At 57.5% G+C, this 22,323-nt stretch overlaps 1 protein-coding gene across 4 annotated transcripts; it reads right to left on the bottom strand.

Annotated features, from left to right (window-relative positions):
* Positions 1 to 1,644: 1,644 nt before the first annotated feature.
* Positions 1,645 to 20,325, bottom strand: CES3 (carboxylesterase 3). 4 transcript variants are annotated; one of them, XM_002711646.5, is made up of 15 exons: positions 20,211 to 20,325; positions 19,839 to 19,935; positions 17,926 to 18,130; positions 17,701 to 17,839; positions 17,415 to 17,548; positions 16,846 to 16,999; positions 16,655 to 16,759; positions 14,934 to 15,035; positions 14,497 to 14,637; positions 10,796 to 10,876; positions 9,675 to 9,822; positions 8,962 to 9,111; positions 8,727 to 8,805; positions 8,426 to 8,622; positions 7,994 to 8,267 (listed from the first exon to the last, which is right to left on the bottom strand). In XM_002711646.5, exons 2-14 carry the CDS (start codon positions 19,918 to 19,920, stop codon positions 8,427 to 8,429), a joined length of 1,716 nt encoding a protein of 571 aa, XP_002711692.3. In that variant the 5' UTR covers positions 19,921 to 19,935; positions 20,211 to 20,325; the 3' UTR covers positions 7,994 to 8,267; position 8,426. The 4 variants fall into 4 exon arrangements, with proteins under 4 accessions (XP_069918687.1, XP_002711692.3, XP_017197768.2 ...); XM_017342279.3 differs by having other exon boundaries at positions 20,106 to 20,247; XM_070062586.1 differs by lacking the exons at positions 7,994 to 8,267; positions 20,211 to 20,325 and adding an exon at positions 1,645 to 2,019 and having other exon boundaries at positions 19,839 to 20,193.
* Positions 20,326 to 22,323: the final 1,998 nt, after the last annotated feature.

Below are 22,323 nucleotides of genomic sequence, written 5' to 3'. Positions count from 1 at the left end.
CAAAGTAAGGCTGCTCCTCTTCCTGTCTCCTGGCAAAGCCTGGAGCCCCTGTCCACCTTTGGGGAAAGGGGCCCTGGTAGGCTGCCAAGCCAGTGAGGGCAAGGGGTGAGGAGCAGGGCAGGTCTTGGGACCCTGGGCCGCTGGCTCTGTGCTGGCTCTGTGGACACCAGTGGATGGCTAACACGTTCTCCTGTCATGGTCAGTTTCATGGGCCTTCAGAGGGAACCTGTACTTGGGACCCCTCTCCCACAGTTGCCATCCTGGTAGCCCCTCTCGGCCCCCAGGAGTGTGCTATCTCCCCCTGGTCACTGCTGCCCAGGCTCTGTGTCTCTCTGAAGAAGGCCTGCTCCACACCCCGCTGACCCTTGGCCACCCGTCCTGCAGGATCTACATGGGAGATCCTTGTCCTGGCCCTGCTCCAGCAGGGGTGTGCCCCCCACCCTGATAAGGTAAGGTGTTCCCCTGGGTGGGCTCAGGCTCTGGTTGGCCGAGCACCTCATGGTGGGCAGCCCCCCCACCCCTGCCATGGGCTTATGAAGAAGATGCCCACGGCCTTGAGTGGAGGGAAGTGGGTGAGAGTTCATGGCGCAGAAACAGCTCGCTCCCCTGCCCCCTCCCTGGCACAGCACGCAAACACCTGCTCCAGCTGGAACAGCCTGGGGGCCCTGGAATCCTGGAAATGGCCTTCAGACCTGTGTCTAAGAAACTCTTACGGGCGGCTGTGGCTTGGAGACTCCAGGTCCACCAGGGAGGCCACAGTCAGTGTCCCCGCCCCATCGCCCCCTCGCCTTCAGCTCGTGAGCGACATGGCCTTTCCCAGTTACCGAACCACATGGAGCAAGAGCGTTAACCTTGCCTTCGCCCTTTGACCGAGAAATTGGGTCTGGGAGGCCATCCAAAGCACACAGAACCCGTTTACAGTGAGTGTCCTCCAGCCTTGTTGACAACAGCCTCACCCCAACACAAGCGGAGGGGACGGGGGAAGAAGGGGAGAGTGGGGACCGCAGATAAGCCACACTGCGTATCTTAGTGCACTGCCACTTACTGGCTGTGTGATCTTCAGCAAATCACTTCGCTTCTCTGAATCTCAGTGTTTCCAATCTCTACAAATTAGCATACTTATCTAATTGATTAGTACTTATCTCTCAGGGTTGTAGTGAAGGTTCATGTAGGTAAAGCACTTTTTTTTTTTTAAAAATGTATTTATTTATTTGAAAGGCAGGGTTACAGAACAGAGGGAAAGACAGAGCCTTCAAACATTGGTTTACTCACCAAATGTTCATGAGAGCTGAGGCTGGGCCAACCCAAATTCAGGATCCTTGAACTTCATCCAGGTCTCCCACACGGGTGGCAGGGGCCCAAGGACTTGTGCCATCTTCTGCTGCTTTCCCAGGTGCATTGGCAGGGAGCTGGATCAGAAGTGGAGCAGACAGGGCTCAAATCGGTGCTCATACGGGATGCTGGCCTTGTAGGGAGTCTTAATCTGTTGCGCCACAACGCTGGCCCCTGGTAAAGCACTTTAAACATGACGTGGCCCGCTGTGTGAGCTATTGCCACCAGCACTTGAGAAACAAGCTTAGGACCTTATCTCACTCTGTATAACTCTGACTTTCAAAATAAATAATTCAATCTTTTCAAAAAAAATTTTTAAAGATTTTTATTTATTTGAAAGGCAGAGTTACAGAGAGAGATTCAGAGAGAGAGAGAGAGAGAGAGAGAGACAGAGAAAGAGACACACAGAGAGAGATGTCTTCCATCTCCTGATTCACTCCCCCAAATGGCTGCAATGGCTGGAGCTGGGCCAATCCAAAGCCAGGAGCCAGGATCTTCTTCCAGGTCTCCCATGTGGGTGCAGGGGCCCAAGCACTTGGGCCATCTTCCACTGCCTTCCTAGGCCATTACAGGGAGCTGGATGGGAAATGTAGTAGCCAGGACTCAAACTGGCACTCACATGGGATGCCAATGTTGCAGGCAGTGACTTAATCTGCTTTGTCACAGCACTGGCCACAAATGTCTAATCTGAGAGAGAGAGAGAGAGAGAGAGAGAGAGAAGGCTGAGGTGTTTCAACGACTTGAGAAAGGTACAATTTGAAATTCTGCATTGTACATGATGTGATTAGTCATGGAGGGTACACACTGAAATTCTCCAAAGATATCCACAGTGACAGCAGGTGGGACTGTGGTTAGCCTGGGGTTGCCAGGTCATCTGCAACCTGGGCTGTATTTTACCTTTTACTCTTCTCTGTATTTTCCACATTTTCTTTAGTGAACATTACTAGAGATTTCACAGTGTGGGATTTTACATTTTAAAATTTATTTTCATTTTGTTTGGAAGATGGGATGGGGGGGATGAGAGAGAGAGAGAGAGAGAGAGAGAGAGAGAGAGATCTTCCAGCTGCTAGTCTACTCTCCAAAGGCCCTTGACAGCTGGGGCTGAACCACCAAGACCAGGAGGCTGGAACTCCATCTGGGTCTCCCATGTGGGTGGCAAGGACCCAAGTACTTGAGCTGTTACCTACTGCCTCCCAGGGTGCACATTAGCAGGAAGCTGGAGTTGGAAGCAGTGCCAGGACTTGAACCCAGGCACTCCGATATGGAACGCTGGCACTCCAAGCTGGGCAGGACCAGGGCAGGAGGGACTAGCCGCTTCCTTGGGCCTGGAGTACAACCCTCTCTGTGGAGCACCTGTCTCCTTCTTCTGGGACCCCGTGGGCGCTGGCTGCATCCACAGGATCATGGCACCCGGCCATGGGAGGGGAGGTGGCTGCCTGGGCTCTGACAAATTGGCTTCACCACCCACACTAAGCACCCTGGAGTGTGTTCTTCAAAGCGTGAGCCAAGCTGGAGGGTGGAGGGTAGGGGAACAGGGGTGTTGACGGCACCTGTCTCCCCTGGGGGCCAGCCACGAGGGACTTCCCCACCTAGCTGGGAGCTTCCTTGGCCAGTTCTGTGAGGGCTTCAAGGGCCAGGCCTGCCAACAGCTTGCTCCACTCTTGTCACTTCTCCGCAGGGAAGTGGCAACCTTTCACCCGGCCCGTAGGGGAAGTGATTGTACCAGGGTGCCCAGGACAGATGTGGGCCCCGTCTGGTGCTCACCCAGGTTCAGGGGATGTTGTAAAGGAGCCAGGTCATCTGGGTGGCCCTGGTGTGAAATTGTCTTCCGGGTCAGAATCAGCTCCCAGAAAGCCAGTGTGCTATTTCCCAGTGTCTCTTGGTAGAGTTTTCTCGAGAACATTCCTAAGTTTTTGGCTGAATAAAGGGAAAACAGGCGATGCTATGAGTGATGTTGATCCCTGAGCCTGGCCACTGTGAGTCCAAGCTGACTTCATTGCTCCCCATGTGAGCTTTCCAAGCCTCAATTTTCCCACCTGTGAAATGGAACTACAGGGTTGTTGTGAGGATGAAAAGTTAGGCGTGGTGGAGTACACCACAGGGCGGTAGAAACGGTTGTTGGTGTATCTTCCCACGTTTGTGGCTATTTTACAGTTTGAAAAAGAACGTTGTGGGCGGGCATTCGACTGAGCTACCATTCTGGAGGCTACCATCCTGTACCACGGCGCCTGGCTTTGAGTCCCGGCTCTGCCTCTGATCCAGCTTCCCGCCCGGGAGCACCTGAGAGGCAGCAGTGATGGTGAAGGCAGCTGGGTGTCTGCCACTCACGGGGAGCCCGGGGGGGGGGGGGCTGCAGGCTCCTGGTGTCACCTGGCCCAGTCCTGGGTGCTGCAGGTATTTGGGGAGTGCTCCAAAGGATGGAAGATCTCTGTCCCGCTCTCTCAAATAAAATAAGTAAAAATAAAGGATCTGGGCCGGCGCCGTGGCTCAATAGGCTAATCCTCCACCTGCGGCGCTGGCACCCTGGGTTCTAGTCCCGGTTGCTCCTCTTCCAGTCCAGCTCTGTGCTGTGGCCCGGGAGGGCAGTGGAGGATGGCCCAAGTGCTTGGGTCCCTGCACCCACATGGGACACCAGGAGGAAGCACCTGGCTCCTGGCTTCAGATCAGCACAGTGCCAGCCGTGGCGGCCATAAGGGGAGTGAACCAATGGAAGGAAGACCTTTATCTCTGTCTCTCTCTCACTGTCTAACTCTGCCTGTCCAAAAAAAAAAAAAAAAAAAAAGATCTGAAAAATAAGTTGGAAAACATCCTATCCTCATGGATGGGTTAATATTGTTAAGAAGGTGACATCTCAAACTGAGCCAGAGAGTCAATGCCACTTTTTAAAAGATTTGCTCTGTTATTTAAAAATTTTTTGAAAAATTATTTTTTTAAAGTTTTATTTATTTGAACGTCAGAGTTACAGAGAGACACAGAAAGGGAGATCGGCCACTGTCTGGTTCACACCCCAGATGGCTGCAGCGGCTAGGGATGAATTTATTTGAAAGGCAGAGAGAGAGACAGAGAGAGAGACAGAGAGAGAGACAGAGAGAGAGAAAATGCTTCCATCTGCTGGTTCACTTCTCAAATGCCTCCAACAGCTAGGGCTGGGCCAGGCTGAAGTGAGGAGCCAGAAACTCCACACAGGGTGGCAGGGGCCCAAGCACTTGAGCCACCGTCTGCTGCCTCCCAGGAGTATTCACAGGAAGCTGGACCAGAAGCGGAGGTGGAGACCAGACTCAATCCCAGGCACTCCCATATGCGAGGCAGGTGCCCCCACATGGCTGCACCACAACCCCTGCCCCTTCTTTCTGTTGTTGCATCGGCCTTCCCAGGGACTGGGCAAGCTGGGCTGGGAGCCAGGGTGGGGAACAGGTTGGGGGAGGCGGTGGTGGTGATCTAAAACCCAAGAAGGGGCTGGCGCCGCGGCTCACTAGGCTAATCCTCCGCCTAGCGGCACCGGCACCCCAGGTTCTAGTCCCGGTCGGGGCGCCGGATTCTGTCCCGGTTGCCCCTCTTCCAGGCCAGCTCTCTACTGTGGCCAGGGAGTGCAGTGGAGGATGGCCCAAGTGCTTGGGCCCTGCACCCCATGGGAGACCAGGAGAAGCACCTGGCTCCTGGCTTCAGATCAGCACGATGTGCCGGCCACAGCGCCAGCCATGGCGGCCATTGGAGGGTGAAACAACGACAAAAGGAAGACCTTTCTCTCTGTCTCTCTCTCTCACTGTCCACTCTGCCTGTCAAAAACAAAAATAAAAACAAAAACAAAAAAACAAACCCGAAAGGGCAGGCTACAGGCAAAGCCAGCCAAGGGCTTGGACCGTGGCTTCCCCGAGAGTGTCAGGGAGGCCGGGGGGCTCCCACAGGACACCCAGGCTGCCCTTCAGACCCTCACAGAGCTGTGCTTGCCAACCCTTCTGGGCAGCCCCAGACTGGGAAGTGATTTTAAGATGGAAGAAGCCCATGCTCAAATGACGAGGCCCCTCACATCCTCCAATTCTCCCATCTCTGGATGATTTTTTCCCCAGACTGCATGACTGGAGTCCGTGCCCCCCCCAGGCCAGGGGGCATTTATGTAGCACTGATGTGGGCAGACACTCTTCTGTGACCTTTCCGTGCAGAGCAGCCATGACAGAAACCCTATCACTGGTCCCATTTTATGGATGGGAAAATTGAAGGAGACCAACAGCTTGCTCAAGATACACATCCAGGACGCAGTGGCACTGGATTGGAACCCTCTCTGACTGTGTGTGTATGAGACGGATGCTTGTGGGAGGAACTAAATTTGGCCTTGGGTATATGTGCCCTTAGCTGTGCTGAGGGGTATCTGCTAGGGCTTGTCCCTGCGGCTGGGTCCAGGTGTGCATATCTGTTCCTGCAGCGCCCCCTTGTGTCCACCCTCTTACACTGCACACAGACCCTTCCTGCGATCCACCAGACTGGGTGGCGCCTGCTGTTTGCTCCTCTCATCTGGCTGCTGGGTCCTCTGGGCAGGGAATCAGCCTGTCAAGGACACCCTGGCCGGCAGAAGGGGAGCTTCCAGCGAGTGTTGGGGCAGGGGCCCCAGGCAGGAGGAATAGAGACGAGAGAGGCTCGGAACCCTCAGAGGCAGGCGTGGTGCCAGTCCTTTCTCTCTGCCTGCGTGAACAGCATGACATGAGACAGGGCTGGCTTGAGACGGCTGGCTGAGGCCACATCAGCAGGTTTGGCTTCCCTCTCCAGGGACCAGTGACAATGGTGACGCTGAAGCCTGGGGTGTCCTCACTCCCCCATGCCTGCCAGGCCTTGGGCACCCTCGGGTTTGGAAGACAGAGCCCCTTTTCATATCCAGTGTGGCCCAGACCAGAGCTTGGGTCTCAGCACCTCTCCTGCCAGACCCCAGGCTGCCCTCTCGCCTTCGCATCTCATCAGTCCCCAGCTGGGCACGGGTCTTTCCTCGCTCTCTGCTGCCACCCTCATCCTCCAGTCGCCCTCCTGCACATGACAAACGTGTTTGCATCCCACCCGGTTACGACACTTGCCAGCTCTCCCACGCCTCCAGGAGCCTGCCCTTGCTGATCTCTTGGCCACACTGTGTCTCCCAGCACGTCTCACCTACCTGGCCTTTGCTTCTGCTGCTCCCTGTGCCAGAACACCCTTCCCCTCCCCACCCAGTCCGGGTAATTGCTTAGGTCTCAGCTTGGCGGCCCTTCCTTCCTGTCCCTCATGGCCCCGTGCACCTTACAATCGGTACCCTGTCCACTTGGCAGGCTCTTCAGAAGCTTGTGCGGCCAAATTTCCCCAGTGAGAGGAAGCAGATGAGAACAGGGCAGGTTCAATGCTAAATAAAGAATTTGAACTTGTCCAAAGGGGAACGAGAAGTCGCTGTGAGCTTTTTTTCTTTTCAAACTACATATTTGAGAGAGCAGGGAGAGACAGCGAGCTCTCTCCACCACCAGTTCACTCCCCCAAATGCCCACAACAGCCAGGCTGGGCCAGGACGAATCCAGGACCCCAGAACTCCATCTGGGTCTCCCATGTGGATGGCAGGCTCCCAAGGGCTTGAGCCATCATCTACTGCCTCCCAGGGTGCACATTAGCAGGAAGCTGGATAGGAAGTGGAGCAGCTGGGACTCGAACCACCACACTACAACCTCCACCTCCACCCGCCGAGCTTTCGAGGGAGGACAGGACAGGACGCAGAGCCCTTCGGTCACCATGTCCCTGCTTGCTGTCCTAATGGACTTTCCGGAAGAGAACGGGTCCCAGCTGTGGATTCTTTCCCTGTAACCGTCAGCCATCAGGAACTTGGGGTGACCGAGGCAGGGTCCTGGTGGGCACTCTGGGAGCTGTGCCGAGCGCCCCCACCTGGGAAGGGCGGAGCCCAGGCACTGGGGTGCGGAGCACGTGTGCCAGGACCTGAGGGTCAGAGCTGTAACCGGTGACGTCCAGAACTGCTGTGTGTGTCTGCTCCGTCTTGTGCAGGGGCCAAGTCCGGGCAGCAGAGGAGGAGACTCTACCGGCCTCCGGCTGCAGCCCCTGGAGGCCAGGGCTCTACCGCAGGCTGGATGCCTCCAGGACCCAGTCCCCTCCACTGCGCGACTCTGCCTCCTGGCCAGAGCCGACAAAACCTGTGGCAAACTGAGCAAGACTTCAGCACTGAAGGGCCACCACTCACATACTCTGTGTGTCACTCATCAAACGTCCCCTCCCTCCAGGTCCTGCCCCCTCCCTGTGTGAGTGACAGAGTGACCCTGGCCCCCGGGGACAGACATAGACAGTGCTAGCCCAGGGTGGACTGTGTGCTACCGTCTACTGATACGGATTGAGGACCACAGGGCCCAGAGAAGGCAGGGCGGGCTTCCTGGGGGACTGGGTCTTCCGGGGATCTTGAAGAATGAACAGGAATTTGTCATGAGGCAAGAGGAAAAGGGGGAGGGAGGAGCTTGTGCAAAGGCCCTGAGGTGCAGAAGGGCCCTGCGCCCACGTCGGGGGAGAAGGAGGCTGGCTCTCCGCCACACTTTGGATTGGCCCAGCCAAGAAGGCCCAGGCCGGGGCCGGCACTGTGGTGTCACGGGGAAAGCTGCTGCGTGCAGTGCCGGCATCCCAATGGGGAGTGAATCATCAGATGGAAGACTCTCTCTCTCTCTGTAACTCTTTCTTTTTTCTTTTTCTTTTTTTTTTTTAAAGATTTATTTATTTATTTGAAAGTTGGAGTTACACAGAGAGAGGAGAGGCAGAGAGAGGGAGAGAGAGAGGTCTTCCATCCTCTGGTTCACTCCCTAATTGCCTGCTATGGCTGGAGCTGCGCCGATCTGAAGCCAGGAGCCAGGAGCTTCTTCCGGGTCTCCCATGCGGGTGCAGGGGCCCAAGGACTTGGGCCATCTTCCTCTGCTTTCCCAGGCCATAGCAGAGAGCTGGATTGGAAGAGGAGCAGCTGGGTCTTGAACCGGTGCCCATATAGGATGCCGGTGCTTCAGCCCAGGGTTTTAACCCACTGTGCCACAGTGCCAGCTCCTGACTTTCAAATAAATAAATAAATCTTAAAAAATAAATAAGAAGGCCCCGGCCTCACCTCAGAGCTCCTCGGGGGCCTTCCTGCCCTGCTGCTTCTGGTGCCACTGCCGGGCCTTGCTGGGGAGCGTCTCTGCCCAGAACCGCATCCGGGCCTCCTTGGGCTTCTGGCTGGCCCGTGGCACCAGCCCGATCTCCAGGTACTGCTCCGACTCGTTGAACTGGGGCCAAAAAGGCAGCCCCTTGCCGTTGGGGTCCCTGGGTGGGAGGAATGAGCCAGGACCAAGGTCTCCTTGTTGGCCCCTGGGGACTCATCTCTGCGTCCCGGGCCCAAGGCCAGATGTGCCTGCTCCCTCACTTACCCGGTCCGGGCAAAGTGGGCCCACTGGGCCATCATGGTGAGGCTCAGCCGCTTCTCCTCCTCTGTGGCTTCTGGGAAGGCTGATGGGAGGGAGAGACCTGGGTCAGGGCCATCTGGGGCCTGGAGGGGACCCGAGGGCTCCTGGTGCTGACCCCAGACCGCTGTTCAAGCCCCGCCGTAGCCTGTGGGGTGAGGCAGCCTAGGGGATGCATATCTGTCTGTCCATACATCCTTACCCAGCAGGGAGCTCTCGTCTGTGAGGAAGGGCCCCCCAAACATGAAGGGACTCTCGGCCCCGTGGTCAGCCTTCACCCAGTCTGGCTTGATCTTCTCAAAACAACTGGGCCGATGCTGGAACTCATAGAAAAAGACGGGGCTGCCGGAGTCTGCAGAGAGAGGGCGGCGTGGGAATCAGGCACCCGCAGCCTGCTGGCTTTCCGGGCCTGACGGCACAAGCTCGTAATACATCAAGGATGAGGACAGAAGCCAACAGCAGCCAGCACTGGAGTGGAGCGCGCTTCCGTGTGCTGCGTGTGATCACTCATTCAATCCTGACGGTGGCCCTGAGTTCTGGGGCCCTGAGCTCTGGGCCACAAAGTGCACAACTCAGAGTTGTCCAGGGCTGCAGCCAGGTGTGGAGGAAGCGAGACCTTTCTCCCAGGAGGAGCTCTGAATGAGGACAAGGCTCGCGGCTCCAGTGACCCCCGGAGAGCCATGACAGGTGCGGCTGGGGGACCCCTGATGAGTCGCTGCACCTCTCCGAGCCCCTGTTTTCTCCCCTGCAAATGGATCTGCTGGGGACAGCTCTCAGGTCCACGATGCTGCCACTTAGACCAGGAGGGGGCACTGGGGGAACTTGTGCCCTATTAGAGCTGTGCCACCACCTATGCCGTCCCAGTTCCCACACCAAAGTGGGAAGCACAGTGCAGGTGGCTGGGGACAGGCTTACCTAGGAGGCTTCTGGAGAAATTGAAGACGGGGAAACCGATGATGATGTCACCCATCAATTCCTGGAAGGCCTGGCGTCTGCCTTGTGCGCCTGAATCGCTGTCTAGGTATTCATCAATGACGGCAGACATCACCTCGGACGGCACACCCTGGGGCGAGAGGGCAGGAGCAGGCCTGCTCCGGGACTACGGCAGACCTCCCCAAGAAGCTCCTGGCCCTGGCCTCCGGCACGTGGCACGGCTCCCCTTCTGGGGGCCAGCCACCTGCCCCCCAGCCTCCCTCGGACCTCTAGAAGGGAGGTCCTTATCCCTTATTCCTCTGGGTGGGATAAGATTAGAGTTGGAGTCAAATCCAGGCTCTCTGACCGCTTCGTGGCCACGTGACCTGAGACAAGTGGTTAAGCCCCTCTGAAGGGTGGTCCCCATTGGGCAGGGGTCTTGGGCAGCCTGTGTGGAGTCCCCAGTGAGTCATCAGTTGAAATTAACTGAGGAGTGGAAGAGAAAATGATGTGGGCTCCCATCCCTCCTGAGAGCGGTGGTGAAGCTGCGTGAGTGGGGAGGAAGTGTGCGTAGACTGAGCACCTCCTGGGTACCAGCTCCCTGGCAGACTCCCCAGATGCAATGCGTATGCCTCCTTACGACAGCTCAGGTGAGCGGAAAACAGCGTTCCCGTCTGCAGCAGAAGGCACGGGCTCAGAGGGGATGGGATAACTGGGCGGTGGCCTGGGGCTGGGGTCTGACTCCAGCTCCATCTGGCTCCACGTCAGACAGTATGATGGAAATGGTGGAGGCTCTGGGGTCAGGTAGAGTTGGCCCAAGCTCTGCTCTGCCTCATCAGTTTGTTCATCTGTAAAATGGGACTGATGAACGTCCATCTGTCATAGAGCCCCAGTGAGGACTGAAGGAGCTGACTCCTGCCCCAGTGCTCAGCGCGGCACATAGGAAGTGCTTCCTAAGGGCAGGCTCTGCAGTGACAGTGGTGATGATGAGTTTCCCTTTGAGAACCGTGTTGATTCACATCCTGGGGGATTCCTGGGTGGGCCGTGGGGCTTGGAGGTAGGTGGGCGGCCCTGGGTGGGGAGGGGCACTGCCTACCGCGCTCCTTCTGCCCTCTTGGTCTCACCAGATAGGTCAGGAAGGGCTTCACGTGGGCCAGCAAGTCCTCCTGGCTCATCTGCTCCATCTTATCCAGGAACCCCCAGGCCTGCAGGGACACCGAGGCCTCTCAGTCCAGCTGACCACTGTCCCCACCCCCGCTCCCAGCCCTGGGCCCCTGAACTCAGATGGAGCCAAGCATCACCCAACCCACAAGGCCTTGCATCTGAGAGATGGGCCTCGAGTTGGCAGCACGTGGGGTGGGGTGGGGGCCGCTGGGGATGGCAGCATGAAATTCCCTGGGCATGAGGTCAATGGCAGCTCTGTAGAGAACAGGGAGCTAGGCTCAATGTCTAAAAACAGTTTTGACTTAGTTCTTAGTTTCATTTTATTTGAAAGGCACACACACACATGCACACACACATGTGCACACGCGCGCACACACACACACATACACATCTCCATCTGCTGGTTCATTCCCCAAATGCCCACAGCAGCCAGCGCTGGAGCAAGCTGAAGCCAGCACAGAGCTCTGTGTGGGTCTCCCACAGCGCACTTGAGCCAGCCTTGACCACCTCTCAGGTGTGCATGGGAGGGAAGCTCGACTGGAAGCAGAGGAGCCAGGACCCGACCCTCTAATACGGGATGCGGGTGTAGCAAGCTGGGTTTTCTCTGCTCCACCAAATGCCCACCCTTTGGGCAACATTTTCACAGCAGGGCATTAAGACCCAAGATGCTGCAGGGGAAATTAAAAACGTCAGATACTGTTTGACACATCGCAGCTTTCGGAGCACAGTCTCTGGAGTCTGGGTTCAGATCCCAGCTCTGGGCAGGCATTTGGCCCAGTGGGTAAGATTCTGCTCGTGACATTTACAGCCTACATTGGAGTCCCCTGGTTCGAATCCCACCTCTGCCTCCAATCCAACTTCTTGGTGACGCTCACCCTGGGCAGCAACAGGTGATGGCTCAAGTCCTTGGGCCGGGGGCATCCTCGTAGGAGACCAGCTGAACTCTGCACTTGGGGCTTTCACCCGGCTCAGCCCCAGCCACTGCAGGTATTAGGGGAGTGGAGCGGTAGATGGAAGATTGCTCCTCTGTCCCTGTCTCTCTGCCTTTCACGTAAGTAATAGGGATAAATACATTTTAAAAATTTACTTCAAAGACAGAGTTACAAAGAGAGGGGGAGAGAGAGAGAGAGAGAAAGAGAGAGAGAGAGAGAGGGAGAGAGAGAGATAGAGAGAGAGAGACTTGAGAGTCTTCCATCTGCTGGTTTATTCCCTAAATGACTGCAAGGGCTGTGGCTGGGCCAGGTTGAAGTCAGGAGCCTGGAGCCTCTTCTGGGCTCCCACGTGGGTGCAGGGACCCAAGTACTTGGGCCATCTGCCGCTGCTTTCCCTGGTGCATAGCAGGGAGCTGGTGTGGAAGTGGAGCAGCCAGGACTCAAACTAGCACCCATTTGGGATGTTGGCGTTGCAGGCAGAGGCTTAACCTACTATGCCACAGCACCAGCCACAATAAATACATTTTTAAAATCTCAACTGCTCTTTTTTTTTTTTCTTTAGAAATTGGCAACTTGAACTTACATGGAAACACAAGGGACCTAGAGCAATCAAAATGATAGCTGCGGCTTGAGTCTTGTCTTCATAAAAAAGATACATGGGAAATTCAAAAAGCTCATGGGAAATAAGGATGATGAAAAAACCACGCCTGGTCTCAAATGTTTTGTGCTAAAATAAGCTGATCTTTTAATTCCATTTTCCATGAGCTTTTGTGTGGAGTCCTAAGCCCCTGCTTCTCAGAGAGTGACTTCATTGGAGAGTCTTCACTCGGTGATGTTCCCTGCCTTGCTGGCTTCCCTGCAAAACCTTGAAGCTGCCCAAATGCCGGCATGGAGGACCACGAGGCTGGGCCCTACGTTGTGTGATTGTGGGGCTGGTGTTTGGCACAGCGTGTAGCTTGGGAGGGAACTCTGGCACCTCTGTTTTCCTTCCCTTCCCTTCCCTTCCCTTCCCTTCCCTTCCCTTCCCTTTCCTTTCTTCTCTCTTTCTTTCTTTCTTTCTTTCTTTCTTTCTTTCTTTCTTTCTTTCTTTCTTTCTTTCTTTCTTTCTTTCTTTCTTCAGGCAGAGTGGACAATGAGAGACAGAGAGAAAGGTCTTCCTTTACTGTTGGTTCACTCTCCAGTGGCCACTGTGGCCAGCGGCATCGTGCTGATCTGAAGCCAGGAGCCAGATGCTTCTCCTGGTCTCCCATGCAGGTGCAGGGCCCAAGGACTTGGGCCATCCTCCACTGCACTCCTGGGCCACAGCAGAGAGCTGGACTGGAAGAGGAGCGACCAGGACAGAATCCGGCGCCCTGACCGGGACTAGAACCCGATGTGTTAGCGCCGCAGGCAGAGGATTAGCCTATTGAGCTGCGGTGTCAGCCTTCTTTCTTTTCTTAAAGATTTATTTATTTATTTGAAAGTCAGAGTTACACAGAGAGTGAAGGAGAGGCAGAGGGAGAGAGAGGTCTTCCATCCACTGGTTCACTCCCCAGTTGGCTGCAATGGCCAGAGTTACGCTGATCCAAAGCCAGGAGCCAGGAGCTTCCTCCAGGTCTCCCACATGGGTGCAGGGGCTCAAGGACTTGGGCCATCCTCTACTGCCTTCCCAGGCCATAGCAGAGAGCTGGATCAGAAGTAGAGCAGCCAGGACTTGAACTGGTGCCCATATGGGATGCCAGCACTGCAGGCTTTACCTGCTACACCACAGCGCTGGCCCCAGCACCTTGGCTTTCAATCCAGCTTCCTGTTACTGGACCCGGAGGCAGCAGATTATGGCTCAAGTGACCATATCTCCATCCACGTGGGAGACCTGATGAAATTCCGGGCTCCTGACTTTGGCCTGACCCTGTTGTAGGGTCTGTTGTAGGTATTCAGAAAGTAAACCAGTGGTTGGAAGATCTCTCTCTCTCATATCTGTCACTCTGTCTTTCAAGTAGATGAAAATGAGTAAATAAAGATTTAAAAAATCATTAAAAAGAAAAGATGCCTCTTAGGACAGCCACATCCCAGAAGCAAGAGCTTCCAGTCTAAGTTTCTGCTAACCAGCACTCTGGGAGGCAGAAGATCAAGTTCAGTAGATGACGTCACCCACAGGGGAGACCCGGATGGAGCTCCAGGCTCCTGGCTTCAGCCTGGTCCAGTCCCAGGAGTTGTAGGCATTTGGAGAGTGGACCAGCAGATGGAAGACCTGTGTCTCTGCTTTTCAAATAAAATGAAAAGAAATAGAAAAACATTGAGAAGGAATTGTTGTGAACAGGGGTGGAAGAGGAAGAGTGAAATAACAAGATGCTTGGGAAGAAAGCGTGCTGTTGGCCTTCTTGTGTGGCGCTCTGTGCACCTGGAGGGGATAGGAAGGCAAACTGGCCCCATGAGGCCCCCGGAGGCTGGACGCCGTCTGCAGCCTGAGTCTTAGGTCATCTCTCACGCACAGCCACAAGAACCAGCTTCACAGAGCCTGATGCACAGATCCAGGCAGGACCATGCTACACACCAGCACTGCCTGCAAACCCACTTTGTGCAAAAGCTTGGTCCCCAAGCAGAATACACCGGCTTTGCGACCCTGAGCAAGCCCCTCAAGCCTGTCTGAACCTCAGCTTTTCCAGCCACCAAATAGGAGGAACGGCAGTGGCCAGTGCCCAGGGCGGGGGCGGGGCCGATGGTGCTGGGGTGGGGCCAAGGACACTCACCCTGGGGATGAGCCAGCCAAACTCGTGGTTGTTGAAGCCCAGGAGGAAGGGCACGGGGTGGAACTGCCTCTCCTCCAGGAGCTCCTGAGGGCTTTTGGGAAAGAAGGTGCCATCAGAGGTGTAGGTCGCGTAAAAAAAATTCTGCAGAAGAAAGCAAAGCAGGAGGCCCCCCCAGTGAGGACCCAGCCTCAGGGATGGGACCCCAGGGGCCACTCAACCTCATGCCCGAACGGCTGAGGCCGGAGTGGGAGAGGGGGGCTGGAGATCACAGGGTTGGGGGTCGGGGCCATCCGGAGACCTGGCAGCTGATGCTTCGGGAGAAGGCAAGCCCTGCCCTTGGGGGGCGTGTGGCCCTCCCTTCCTGCCCCCAGGGTGGCTGACTGCCCCCCAGCCCCCGCAGGAGCTGGACAGCATCCCCGCCTGGGAGGTGGGCCTACCGAAGCCTTGGTCGGGATGAGCTCCTCTCCTTCCTTCTGCCGCAGGCATTGCAACAGCTCGGCCGGGGAGGTGGCGCTGCAGGCCAGGGAGCTCGCGATGCTCTGGGGACACACAAAGAGCCTTGCCTGCCTCGCTGCCAGCACCCCACCTTCCAGCCCCCGGCCCGGCCCCCGGTAGAGGGAGGGTGCGTCCTTTAGGATTTCCTATGCCTGGCCCTAGACCTTCCACCACCTGAGAGAAGCCCACCCTGCTCCAGCAGCCTGGGTGGTCCCCAGGGACTGTGTCTTTCCACACACACCCTCCTCTCCTTTATAGCAAACCATCTCTCTCTGGGTGCCGGGCTGGCTCCCCTCTGAGGCTCTGAGTACGCTGTCTTTATCTGGTTGCCAGTGTTCCCAGAGAGCAAGACAGCATGTGTAGGAGGGCTCCCAGTGGGGGCTGCAGTAGGCCCAGGAGTGGTGGGGGACACTGAGGCTGGGGCCCAGGAGTCCGTGGCAGGGGAGGCTGGAGGGACGGCTTCTGGCCAGCTCACTAAGCCGGGCGGGGCATGCGCAACCAGCAGGACTCCACTTTAGCTCAAGGACAGAGGGGTCAAGCTGTGTTTTTCTTAGGACTCAGGGGAGGCGGGGAAGGACTTAGAATTTGTGGCTGAGACAGTCCGTCTGGGCCACCACGGCGCAGGCCACAGCACAGGTGTGGGGGCCCGGGGCTGCTGTCCAGACACAGGCAATGTGCTCATGCCGAGGTTCCTGATCATCTGGGACTCGTCTTGGGGTGCGGTGGGTTAAGCCGTGGTTCATGACACTGGCATCCCATATCAGAGTGCCAGTTCGAGTCCCGGCTATTCTACTTCCGATCCAGTTCCCTGCTAAGGTGCCTGGCAAGCAGCAGATCATGGTCCAAGTGCTTGGGCCTCTGTTAGCCACGTGGGAGACCCAGATGGAGTTGCTGGCTCCTGACTTTAGCCTGGTCCTGTCCCAGCTGCTGCGGCCATTTGGGGAGTGAACCAGCGGATGGAAGATTTGTCCCTCCCTCCCTCCCTGTCACTCTGTCTTTCAAATAAACAGATGATTTTTAAGATGCCCAGTCCACTCCTGCACCTCGGCATGGACCCAGCCCTACCCCACGATGCTCTCCCTCCCCACCACTGGCCTCTCTTGCCCAGACCCTGTGAGGCCTCCCAGGTCACTCCCTCCAACCCACCTTCCGCTCCAGGCGGCTCAGTCGTGTCAGTGCCCTGCTCCTTCCTGCCCCTGGAGAAGGTCCAGATCCCCGGGCGCTGCCTCTCACTTCCTGCTCTGTCCCTAATCTGCTCCATGCCCCAGCTGATGGCCGCTTCCAGGGCTGTCACTCTGTCACGCCCGCAGCCTTTGCTGGTGCACTTTCCACTCTGGGGCCCTCTGGGGCTCCGTCTGCCTATTCCTCACACTGCCTATTGGTGGGGGTCTTGGGTAGGAATCTGGAGCCCAACAGATGTCTCAAGAGTGCTCCTTAAGACCCCACCCTCATGGTCTGCTCGGTGGTGGCCTCCTCCGGAAGTCCTCCCTGACTGCCCACCCACCGGATTGCACCAGTTGTTTCCTCTGGGGTGATGCTTCCTTCCTCCTAGTGGGTCCCTCTCTGCCGAGTGGGAGCTTCCTACCTGTGACCGCCTGACTCTGGGACTCCAGGGTAGGGTCGGGAGGTAGTCAAGGGGTCAGAGAGAGAAGGACGTACAGACCTGAGCTCTGGGCCATGGGTCAGACTCCATCATCCCTGGCATGCCGATGACCCCACTCTGGGCAATGGCTCTGTGGAACAGCCCTGTGGCCATGGGAGACAGAACCTGGATGCAGAGGACACAGCCGTCAGAGGAGCTGGGGCCTGGGCACACCGGGCCCTTCCAGCCCTGGCCACCCCCTGGCAGCTCACCAGAGCAGAGACAATGGTGCCCCCAGCAGATCCGCCAAAGATGGTGACACTGCTGCGGTCCCCTCCGAAGGGGCCGATGTTGCCTTGCACCCAGTGCAGAGCGGCCACCACGTCCAGGAAGCCCTGGTTGCCAGGCGCGTGCTTGTCCCCGGTGCTGGGGGCAGAGTGCAGCAGCAGCAGTCGGTCTTTCAGGTTTGGGCTGCTTTGAGGCCGCCACCAGGACGCCTGAGCCTCCTCTGGCCCCTGCGTCTGGCCTGGCTCTGAGCCACCATTGTTGTCCACACGCTAGGCCTGGGATGTGGGAGGCCCAGCTGGGCAGACGGCTAGGTTGTCATTCCCTGACCCCATACCTGATCGGAACCCTGGCTGCAGCCCAGCAGCGACACCCTGCCCAAGGGGCCAAGTTCACCGTACAACTGGAGCTTGGGCTGGGGAGGAGCGTCAGGGAGCACTCCTCCACCGCCAGCAGCAGGGGCTAAGGGTCCTTCCACTCAGATTCTCAACTCCAACCCTGGGTCCCCAGCGCGTCCTCAGTGCTGCCCACGCCCTCTGCTGGGCCAGTGCCTCACCTGAAGAAGCCCAGCATGCCCAGGCGGTACTGCACCGTGACCACCACCACGTCCCCGTAGGCAGCCAGGGCTGAGCCGTCCTGGGACGTGGCGGCGCCCACCATCAGAGAGCCACCGTGGATCCACACCATGACCTGTGGGGGCAGCCACCAGCTGGGACCCCAGCTGCCCACCCACCAGCCCAGCGCATCCATGGGACCTCTGGGGTGGGTTGGGGACAGGGAGGGGAGGGAGGGCAGGGCAGGGAAGAGCTGGGTGGGTGGACAGGGCCCTGTGGGCTACAGACCGGCCTCCCGGGCCCTGCAGCAGCCTCGGCGGGGCTATAGACGTTGACAATCAGGCAGTCCTCCGAAACAGGGAAGATCTGATGCTCCCCATTGACTGTGAACCTGCCGTTGTTCATTCTCTCCACGTCCTGCAGGCACCTGTAGCCAAGGTAGGGGCCAGGGCCAGCTGCTCAGCCCCCTACCCCCGCCATAGGACCCCGCCCACCACCTGCTCCACTACTCACATGGGGGGTGCGCGGCTGGCATCCCGCACGCCCTCCCAGGGCTGGGCCGGGCGCGGGGCTGAGAACCGGTTGGGCCCCAGTGGGGCCTGGGCGAACGGGATGCCCAGGAAGACGTCCACCAGGCGGTCAGTGCCCTTCACGCCCACTCGCTGGCCTCGCAGGCGGCCCAGGGCCGTGTCCACTTCTGGCTGAGCTGTTTCAGGCCCTGAGGGGAGCAGGGGGACCATGGGGTAAGTTGCGGCCTCCACGGGGGTCGGGGTGAAAGGTGGATTGTCCATGCGACAGGCACGTCGTCTGTGCTCATAGCGCCTGGTTCACCAAGCTCTGTTCAGAACGCTTGGCGCGTGACACTTTGGTGAACCTTCCTGGTGAGCTGTGAGTCTGGCCCTGTGGACCCCTGGCTTCCTCCTCTGTGGGACCCCTTCCTTCACCACCATCCCCTCTGGGCCAAACCGCACCTGCCAGTGGAATGAGGGCCTGGGAACCTGGAGCTGGCCTCTTGAACACAGATCACTCATCCGCTAAGGTCCAATGAGTACTAATGAGTACTCCTTTTTTTTTTTTTTTTGACAGGCAGAGTAGACAGTGAGAGAGAGAGACAGAGAGAAAGGTCTTCCTTTGCTGTTGGTTCACCCTCCAATGGCCACCGCAGCCGGTGCACCGCGCTGATCCAAAGACAGGAGCCAGGTACTTATCCTGGTCTCCCATGGAGTGCAGGGCCCAAGCACTTGGGCCATCCTCCACTGCACTCCCTGGCCACAGCAGAGAGCTGGCCTGGAAGAGGGGCAACCGGGACAGAATCCGGCGCCCCGACCGGGACTAGAACCCGGTGTGCCGGCGCTGCTGGGCGGAGGATTAGCCTAGTGAGCCGCGGCGCTGGCATGAGTACTCTTTATTCTCTGTCTTCTAAAGCTTTGACATTGGGCCCAGTGCTGTGACACAGCAGGTTAAGCCGCTGCCTGCAGCGCCGGCATCCCATATGGTGCTGATTCAAGTCCCAGCTGCTCCACTTCCGATCCAGCTCCCTGCTGATGCGCCTGGGGACGCAGTGGAGGACGGCCCAAATCCTTGGGCCCCTGCACCCATGTAGGAGACTTGGAAGAAACTTCTGGCTTCAGCTTGGCTCTGCCCTGTCTCCCTCTCTCTGTGCAACTCTGCCTTTCAAATATATTTATATTTTTTTAAAGAAAGCTTTGACATGGGGGACCTTGCTGAACTGGAGGAGCTGCCCCTCCCAGGGCTGGCAAAGTCTTTAGATAGGAAACCTGGCACCACACCCACCACACTGCACTGCACAGGGGTGGGTGAGGGGTGGGGCAGCAAGGCTGTTAAATGCAAATAAATCACAGGGGCGCCCCAGCAGCCCTCCTCCTTGGGGCTCTCACACACCTGGCTACCCTCCATCTGCTCTCCCCACCCCAGGGCCTGGGTCCAGATAGCTGGGGACTGCCCCATGCCCCAGAGGCGGAAATAGCCTCCCTGACTCCCTGAGGCAACTCTAAGCCTAACCCAGCAAACCACGGGGTGGGCGCGCTCCATGTGTTCCCCTGGTTGCCTCTGCTCCCCTGGGTGCCCCTGGGTGGCTGCTGGGCCTCCTGTTCCTTGGGAACTGTGGGGCAGCTTCCTCTCAGCACCATCCTTTGCACATGCGCTTTTCACCATGACCTGACTGAGACCGATCCTGGGCCCTCAAAGTATCAGGACAATCCTGTCCCCGAGCGGGGCTGTTCTGGGGGGTCAGACACGATAGCATGGGCAGAGCTCCTGCCCAGAGCGGGGCACAGCCGTGGCAATCCTTCGCTCTGGACTGTTCCTCTGGAGGCCCCCCCTCGGGTCTCAGTGCCCACTCACTCTGACAACACTCCCTCCCACCCCCACCCCGCCCCGGGTCCTCCCTTCCAGCAGTGTCTCACCTGTGGCCTTGACAGGAAGTGCCAGGAACAGACAGGCCACCCAGACCAGGCCTCCGGGCCGGGCTCTGACCACTGCCTCCATGCTCCTTGCAATCGACTGTGGGCAGAAGCCGCGGAGGGTAAAAAGCAGTGCCTGCCCTTTGGCACGATCCATAGCTCTCTGAAGGGCCAAGTTTTGACCTGCACGGCCTGCACCACCTGGCTGGTGGCCAGGCCCGCAGCTGAGGCCGATGGCCAGGCCGAGGCAGGGCAGGGCTGGGACGGTACCTTGAGGGGCCCGAGGATAGCACAGGCCTCTGTGCTGAGATCCCAACTCTCCCGACTCACTGATCTCCGTGTGCACCTCACAGGGTGCCCCCGTCATTGACTCACCACTCTGAGTGCGGCCACAGCCCAGGGGTGGGGGCTGGCACTTGGTCTTGCCTGGCAAAGGTGTGCCTGGGACTTGAATCAGGAGAGGAGGAACTGAAGTTGATTAAAAAAAAAAAAAAAAAAAACCACGGGGCTGGAACTCACACAGTACAGAATTAATGATGTGAAGTATGCAGTTCTGTGGGCTTTAACGCCGGTGTTGTGCAACTGCCACATCTCTCTGCCTTGTAACCATTAACTACTAAGCCGTCACCTCCGTTCCGCCTGTTCTAGATTCTGCATGGAAGTGTCTGGCTCCATTCACTTGGTATAACGTTTCTGATCTTCACCCGAATTGTAGAATGCGTGAGTACTTTAAAAAAAATATTTTAGTTATTTGAAAGACAGAGGGTGAAAGACAGAGGGTGAGAGAGAGAGAGAGAGAATCTTTCATCTGCTGGTCACTCCCCAAATGCCCGCAATAGCTGGGGCTGGGCCAGGGCGAAGCCAGGTTTCCCACATGAGTGTCAAGGACCCAAGTACTTGAGCACGTTCACCTGCCACCTCCCAGGGCGCACAGTAACGACAGCTGACATCAAAGGTGGAGCCGGGACTTGAACCTTGGCACTCGGAGATGGGACGTGGGGGTCCCAGTCGCCAGCCCTTGCTCATTGGATATTTAACACCTTGAAAAACAGCCTGTTTTCCACTGGGGCCGAGTCATGTTCTTCCAAGAACCTCAGTAGCCCTGCCCCCGGCGCCAGGACTGTGGCTGCCCAGGGTGGGTGTTGGGGTCACTTCCTCATGGAGCCCCACTCTCCTCGAGGCTCAGCAAGTGTCAGGGTAAACGCAAGACACTGCCCCCACCCCGTGAGACCGGGCAGCTGAGCTGCGTGGGTGGGGGCGGAGGGGTGGGGACGTAGCCGGAAGACCTCCTGGGTGACTTTGATGCAGTTCCACCACAGCTCTGGACCTCGCTCTGTAAAACTGGTGATGGAAGAGAGGTCGTGGGGCGCAGGAAAGCACGAGTCTTGGAACCAGTGCCAGCCGAAGCCTGTTCCTGGGGCAGGGCAGGGGGTCTGTCTCCTTGCTGGCTTGGGAGACCCCACCCCAAGGGAGGGCAGGACTCAGCCCTGGGCCTCAGCATCAGGAACCCAGCTGCCCCAGGTGGAGAAGGGTGGGGGAGGGGCAGGAGGCAGGGCACGCTGTGCCAAGATGGCAGGTCGTCTTCCGGGGGCTCCCCAGTGCCGGAGAGGAAGGCCTGAGGACGGAGCTTCCCTCCTGCTGAGAACAACCAGGGTGGCTTCCCGAATCTTCCTCCGCGGCTTTCCTGGGGCTGGCAGAGGGGCCCTGCTTTTCAGAGCTGCCCTCTCCCCAGCCTGCTGCCAAGTCGCAACCCCGCCCACCTCCCGGCCACACACACACACACACACACACACACACCCCGGGTTTCTGTGAACCCTGACCTTCTTGGAGTTCTTAGCTCCTGGCTGGTGCCTGCTTTCTGCTGAGCCTGCCTGGCGGATCTCAACACATCAGGCTGAGTGACAGCAGCCAGTCACAAAGGCTTCCGTCACAAGTGATCCCATTTGTACGCTACTGTAGAGAGGGGTGACCACGGCAGCAGGAAGCGATTCAGTGGTTGCCAGAACCCGAGAGGCCGACGGCAGACTCCAAAGGGGGCATTCCAAGGGGCATGAGGCAACTTCAGGGCGCGACGGAGCCTTCCACAGCTGGTGTGGTCCCCTGCACGGCCTGTATATTTACTCCAGTTAGCAAGTTGCACACCTCAGATGGCTCCAATTAACCATATGCTAACTTTTTAAATGTTTATTTTCACCTTTCTGAAGGGCAGAGCCACAGAGAGATAGACAGAAAGAGCAATCTTCCATCCACTGGTTCATTCTCCAAATGCCCACAACAGCCAGGGCTGGGCCAGGCCAAACCCATGAGCCTGGAACTCTATCTGGGTCTTCACATAGGTGGCAGGGGCCCAAACACTTGAGCCATTTGCTGCCTCCCAGGATGCATTAGCAGGAAGCAGAGGAGTCTGAACTCAAACTGGCACATTGATACGAGATGTTCCCTTCCCAAGGGGTGGCTTAACTCTCCATGTCGCAACACCTGCTATTAA

The sequence above is a fragment of the Oryctolagus cuniculus genome, chromosome 18, assembly GCF_964237555.1.
Source record: "Oryctolagus cuniculus chromosome 18, mOryCun1.1, whole genome shotgun sequence".
NCBI lineage: Eukaryota > Metazoa > Chordata > Mammalia > Lagomorpha > Leporidae > Oryctolagus > Oryctolagus cuniculus.
The sequence above is the reverse complement of the archived record's forward strand: the minus strand, read 5'-3'. Positions and strand labels throughout refer to the sequence as shown.

Excerpts from the sequence above, each read along its gene's own strand:
- CES3 (XM_070062586.1), bottom strand. The coding sequence starts at position 19,992 with ATGGATCGTGCCAAAGGGCAGGCACTGCTTTTTACCCTCCGCGGCTTC. Across the intron at positions 16,760-16,845 it reads GCACCATTGTCTCTGCTCTG|GTTCTGTCTCCCATGGCCAC; the intron begins GTGAGCTGCCAG and ends CTCTGCATCCAG. Across the intron at positions 9,823-10,795 it reads AGCCCTTCCTGACCTATCTG|GGTGTGCCGTCCGAGGTGAT; the intron begins GTGAGACCAAGA and ends CTCTCGCCCCAG.